This window comes from Otolemur garnettii, unplaced genomic scaffold (genome assembly GCF_000181295.1).
Source record: "Otolemur garnettii isolate 467f Iridium unplaced genomic scaffold, OtoGar3 scaffold00179, whole genome shotgun sequence".
NCBI classification, from domain to species: Eukaryota; Metazoa; Chordata; class Mammalia; order Primates; family Galagidae; genus Otolemur; species Otolemur garnettii.
This window is the reverse complement of record NW_003852574.1, coordinates 2151037-2157436: the sequence shown is the minus strand read 5'-3', so window position 1 is coordinate 2157436 and position 6400 is coordinate 2151037. Positions and strand designations below refer to the sequence as shown.

General features: G+C 47.7%; 1 protein-coding gene across 1 annotated transcript in view; it reads left to right on the top strand.

The window, feature by feature from the left end:
• Positions 1 to 6400, top strand: part of TRAIP (TRAF interacting protein) — a 26276-nt gene that overhangs the window by 9357 nt on the left and 10519 nt on the right. Inside the window, exons 4-9 of the mRNA XM_003800602.3 lie at positions 650 to 777; positions 1994 to 2088; positions 2587 to 2700; positions 3410 to 3497; positions 4533 to 4622; positions 5530 to 5618. Of these exons, the coding sequence (XP_003800650.1) occupies positions 650 to 777; positions 1994 to 2088; positions 2587 to 2700; positions 3410 to 3497; positions 4533 to 4622; positions 5530 to 5618 (604 nt within the window). The remainder of the gene's footprint in view (positions 1 to 649; positions 778 to 1993; positions 2089 to 2586; positions 2701 to 3409; positions 3498 to 4532; positions 4623 to 5529; positions 5619 to 6400) is intronic.

The window sequence follows — 6400 nt, the reverse complement described above, 5'->3', positions numbered from 1 at the left end:
TTTTTTTTTTTTTTTTTTTTTGAGACAGAGTCTCACTATGTCACCCTTGGTAGAGTGCTGTGGCATCACAGCAACCTCTGACTCTTGGGCTTAGTGATTCTTTTGCCTCAGCCTCCCAAGTAACTGGGACTACACCCGTCTATTTTTTGTTTGTTGTTGTTGTTTTGTTGCTGTTGTCATTGTTTAGCAGGCCCAGGCTGGGTTCAAACCTGCCTGCCTCGGTGTATGTGGCTTATACCCTAACAACTGAGCTATAGATGCCAAGCCTAAACTTTGTTTCTTTTTTTTTTAGGATATATTTTTTTTAGAGACAGAGTCTTACTTTATCGACCTCGGTAGAGTGCCATGGTGTCACAGCTCACAGCAACTGCCAACTCCTGGGCCTAGGCAATTCTTTTGCCTTAGCCTCCCAAGTAGCTGGACCACAGGTGCCCACCACAACACCCAGCTATTTTTTTTGTTGCAGTTTGGCTGGGGTCAGACTCGAACCCAACACCCTTGGTATATGGGGCTGGTGCCCTACCCACTGAGCTACATGCGCTGCCCTAAGCCTTTTTTCTTATCTGGCTCAGGGATGAGGTGCTACCCATATTCTCATGCTGATAGGTACATTGACCTCTCTTTCTCCTTTCTCTTCCCTCTGTTCCAGAGAAGGAAAAACAGGACAGCCAGGTCATCATTGATACTCTGCGAGACACACTGGAAGAACGCAATGCCACTGTGGAATCTCTGCAGCAGGCCTTAGGCAAGGCTGAGATGCTGTGCTCCACACTCAAAGTGGGTTCTGGTCTTGTGGGCCCAGAGTTGGTAGGGAGATATAGCCCTAGTGTTGGGCTCACTATTTAGGGCTTATCTTCTGGTTCTGCCCTAGTCAATACCTTGGTTTGTGGAGTTGTAAAATGGAGGCTGATTATTTCTTCCCCAAGTCCTCCTGTACCATACCCATCCAATCCATAAGAAGTGTGATATATTGACTGTGCTTGTAGATTCTGTACTCGGTAGTTTGGAGAGACAAGAAGCTTTTTCAGCACTTCACAGAGAGAATGCTCAACTAAGATCTCAGTGAGGCTGGGCCATATTTCCAATAATGGTTCATGCTCCACTGATGAGGCCAGCTTGAAGAACCTTCCATTAGCACTCCAGATCTTGGCTAGGTTGCTCTCTGGAGTCAGATCAAACAGCATCCCAGGGAAGAGCAAGGGCCTTTGAAGTTGGTTGTGCTGAGCTGACCGAGCAGATCAAAGCCTGCAGAGCAAACAGCCCTAGACCCAGATGAATTTTCTATCAGCCTGGGATGGTGAGCCTCTTGCTCTCCAAGGGCCGTAAGGCGATTGATCTGAACCCATGATTGATATTCTGGCCTTTTAGGCAGGAGCAGTGCTTGCTGTATGCACTTTGAAAGGGAAAGGGAGCCATCTTTATGAAGAGACAAGGCCCCAGGATATTCATTGTCTCTGTTCCTAGTCAGGGTCTGAGCCACATCACATGGCATAGCTGGTGGGAAGGAGCAAACTAGCACCTGTCTGCAGAGCAGGAGTCTCTGATGGCATTCTCACATCAGAGATGAGTGATCTTATGCTTAGGACAACCTGGCCAGCTAGGCCTGGCTCAGTTGTCCTATCTTGGCAACTGTGCGTCTGGATGGTGGATGGTGAGGCCTGGGTTTGTGTCCTGGACTTCTTCAGCTACCTGTACAACATGTACCATGAGGCTCAGATCACTGGACCATGGCAACTCACACTAGGCCTATGAACGCTGGCAGTAGGTTGTGCCTATGATAAGACATATCTCAGGAGAAAGCAGGCCAGTAAGCGAGGAAGTAGCTGGCCTAGAGCCTCATGGCAGAAAAAGCACAAGCCAGAGTGGGGCTTACCTCCTGGCATTTGGGGACATATATTAGCATTTTCAAAAGATATGGTATAGACAGTTCTCCAGTGAAGTTTTCCCAGTGACTTAAGCTATGGCTCCTGGTATGGGTGTGTTTGATCTTCAGAAGCAGATGAAGTACTTGGAGCAGCAGCAGGATGAGACCAAACAAGCACGGGAAGAGGCCCGCCGGCTCAGGAGCAAGATGAAAACCATGGAGCAGTGAGTTGTTAAACTGAGTCCTATAGTTCCCAGGGCCTCCAGGTGGTACAGCTCTTAGGACTAAGCAGGGAATGGAGTTGGGTCACCTATGTGGTTCATATCTCTGTAGGCCATGGAGGGCTCAGGCTAGCTAAGTATGGGCACATGTCTCCTTGCTTAGCTTCTGTGGACTCACACTTTCTATGGGGACCCTTGCTACATTTTCCCCTGTATCTGTTGCCTGCAGTCAGATGACCTGGCTAGTCTTTCCTTCCAGGAAACTCTGGGAAATCCCTGAACTTGAGTCCCTCTGTCAGTACCTCTTCTTTCTCAACAGCATCCCTGGAGTTTTGCTCAGCTCTGTTGTGGGGCTTCTCCTTGGGCACACCCACCTGCCAAAGCATCCTAGCAGCCTAGGCTGTTACCACAGCAACAGCAGCAAAGGAAGGCAGAACTGTACTGGGTGCCTACCCATCAGCCTCCAGATTTCAAATGCTGTGGGCTGGATGTGTTTTTCAGGATTGAGCTTCTACTCCAGAGCCAGCGGCCTGAGGTGGAGGAGATGATTCGAGACATGGGTGTGGGACAGCCAGCAGTGGAGCAGCTGGCTATGTACTGTGTGTCCCTTAAGAAGTATGTACTCTGGCCCCTTTCAACAAGCTCAGGAGATAGTCCATGGGGCCCCAGCCATGCTACTGCTTCCCATCTCTTGTAAAGCAGATGGAGTTAAGGAGAAGAGGCAAGCTCTGGAACCATGCTGCTGTAGTTTGAAACCTGACTTTACCTCTATATCTCATCAGCTTTGTGTACTGAGGCCAGTATTTTGGCTTCTCTAACCCTCAGCTTCCTGAATGGAGATAGAATTAGACATGCCTCACAGTTGTTAAGAGAATTGAGTGTGAATTATACATGTTGTTTCTAAGGGAGCTGATACAGCCCTCTAAGCTATAAGCCCCATCATGATTTTAGCACTATTATTGCCCTCCCTGGCTTGCATCAAACTTTGCTCATATTCTTCTCTGTGGTGGGTGTGAGGTTGGCAGGAAGTGGGGCCCCTTGGCTGACAGGCACAGAAAGTCTTAAGATGCCTCATATAGGAGGATGTAGGGAGCCCTCTAGTGAGGCTGGAGCTTCCTACATACCCTATCCCTTATAGGACAGGTAGGGAACAGAGTCTTTGTGCAATACCCTCCCTAGTGACACCTGGCTGGACTCAGATAATAAAGTGGGAATGAGAATGAGCTGAGGGTTTGGGTAGTGCTTTGTGTTAGGTTGGTGCTGTGGCTCTGTCTGACCTACTGGCTGTTCTATTCTGCCATCTCTTTTAATGGCAACTTTACAGAGAGTATGAGAATCTAAAGGAGGCACGGAAAGCCTCAGGGGAGCTGGCTGACAAGCTGAAGAAGGACTTGCTTTCCTCCAGAAGTAAGGTAACTTAGTGGGGAGCAGAGGGTAAAGGGAGAGGTGGCTTTCCTTTTGGCATGCTCACTCAGGTCTCCTGGTCAAAGCCATGGGTCCTGATGGCATAGCTGACTCCGTGGGATTTATAGAGATTGGTTACTGGTCCTTACTGCTCATTGTCTATGTGGCTTGTCCACTTGAGGTAGAAAATCATGGATATATTCCCTCCAACCATGCATACTTATCCCCTCTGCTCTTCTGGTTTAAGAACCTAAGCCCCAAACATGACAGTTTCAAAGGCTTATTTTTGTACCAGGCCCAGAGTAGGAGAGCTCCTAGAACTTGATTTGGTCAGCACAGCTGCCGTTACTTCTATATGGTCCATCTAAAGGCTGCAGGGTGTAAGAAGCAGCTTTTATTCCTGGGCAGCTCCAGATGTGCTTTGCCAGACTAAGGCCTATCCTCAGATAGTTGAAATCGCTTCCTATATCTCCAGTCTCTTCTGGACCCTAAGCTACCCTGACCATGCACTGGGTAGCAGCAGGTGGGGACAGAGCACATGGCCACCACTTGGCTTTTTCTTTCTGTATCAGCAGTCCTCAACTGTGGGTCAGGACGCCTTTGTAACAATGAAAATACATCCTGCATATCAGATATTTACATTACAGTTCATAACAGTAGCAAAATTACAGTTATAAAGTAGCAACAAAAATAACTTTATGATTAGGGGTCACCACAACATGAGGAACTATATAAAAGGTTGAGGCATTAGGAAGGATAAGAATCACTGCTCTATACTTTTTTTTTTAAGAGACAGAGTCTCACTTTATTGTCCTTGGTAGAGTGCCATGGCGTCACAGCTCACAGCTACCTCCAACTCCTGGGCTTAGGCAATTCTCCTGCCTCAGCCTCCCAAGTAGCTGGGACCATTGGCATCTGTCACAATGCTCAGCTATTTTTTTGTTGCAGTTTGGCCAGGGCTGGGTTTGAACCCACCACCCTCGATATATGGGGCCAGTGCCCTAAACACTGAGCCACAGGTGCCGCCCTATACTTTCTTATAGTTGCAGACAGTGTACTCTGAATTGGATCAGGCCAAGTTGGAGCTGAAGTCAGCCCAGAAGGACTTACAGAGTGCTGACAAGGAAATCACGGTGAGGAATATCCCTGGCCTCATAGGAATAAAAGGTTTGTGTGCTTTCCCAGAGGAGGGCTGGGTTGTCTCTACCCAGGAACCTGTGCACCAGGTGATGATTCTGGGCTCCTTGTATCCTCCTGTGTAAGGGTGTGCTTTTTGGTTCTGGTTTGGTCTAGAGTCTGGTCCTCCTTGGCAGAAAGCAAATAACACCATGGGTCTTCCCTCAGTCTTTCCTGTATCTACATCCTTGAGGTCCTTAGTCACCAGAGGAGGGGCTCTACCAAAGAGGGGTTCTAAAGTCTGATGGGCTTGGCCTGCTGAGCCTGATGTTGGGGTTTCTGCCTTGCTTTGTTCCCAGTGGACCTGCCTTTCATGTATACTGCTCATGTCCTCTATTACCGTGTTTCCCCGAAAATAAGACACTGTCTTATATTTACTTTTTCTCAAGAAGACACACTAGGGCTTATTTTCAAGGGATGTCTTATTTTTATTAAGTATAATACAACAATCTACATTTATTCAAATACAGTTAAGTCATCTTCTGGAACCTGACAGGGACAGCCAACCTTGTTGGTGGGGCTGGTGCTAGTAATGCGTGAACTCCTTTCCCCTAGCTGTTCGCACATGCACAATAGGATGTCTGCGACCCCTGTTACCACACGTGCACCTGTGCAAGTGCAAGTGCAAACGGCTCGGAGAAGGGAGCTGTGGCAGATAAAAGGTATTCCAGTCTTCCTTACTGCTCTGCACTGAAATGCATGCCTATCACTAGGTCTTATTATCAGGGTAGGGCTTATATTTAACAAATACATAGAAATACTGCTAGGGCTTATTTTTGGGGTAGGTCTTATTTTCAGGGAAACACAGTACATGGACTCAATGCCTCAACCTTCCTCTCACAGTCTTTTCTTTCTTTCTCCAAGAGCCTGAAAAAGAAGTTAAAAATGTTGCAGGAAACCTTGAACCTGCCACCAGTGACCAGTGACACTGTCAACCGCCTGGTTTTAGAGAGGTTTGTAGACTTTTTGGGATGATGCAGGGGTCACAGCTAGGAGAGCTTCCTGGTAAGGGCTTTTACTCCTCTTAGCTTTGGTGGACTATATGGCCTTTGTGGACCTGAAGTCTGTGGAACTCCTGTCCTGGCAGCCAGCCAAGGTTTAGTTGGAAAGCAGTTTTGAGGCAAATGCAGGGTCTGACAAGGAAAGGCCAGACAAAGCCAGAGAAAACCTGGGTGTGGTCTGAGAATGAGCAGGCACACTATCTGACTTTGGGCATGCTGTTTATGAAGTGGCTCATTACATTTGTCCATCTGCCTCAAATCTTATTTATTTTTTATTTATTTTTATTTTTTGGGGGGACAGAGTTTCAAACTGTCACCCTGGGTAGGTGCTATGGTGTCACAGCTCACAGCAACCTCCAACTCTTGGGCTCAAGCAATTCTCTTGCCCCAGCCTTCCAAGTAGCTGGGACCACAGGTGCCCACCACAGCACCCAGCAATTTTTTTTGTTGCATTGTTTTAGCTGGCCCAGGATGATATGAATCTGCTAGCCACGGTGTATGTGGCTGGTACCCTACCCACTGAGCTCTGGGCACCGCCTTCCTCAATTTTAAAACAAGTACTTTACTACTCTGAAATTCCCCTCTGAAATTCCCCAGGGAGGTGTACTTTTATTTATTTATTTATTTATTTATTTTTGAGATGGAGCCTCAAGCTATCCCCCTGGGTAGAGTGCCATGGCATCACAGCTCACAGCAACCTCCAACTCCTGGGCTCAAGCGAGTCTCCTGCCTCG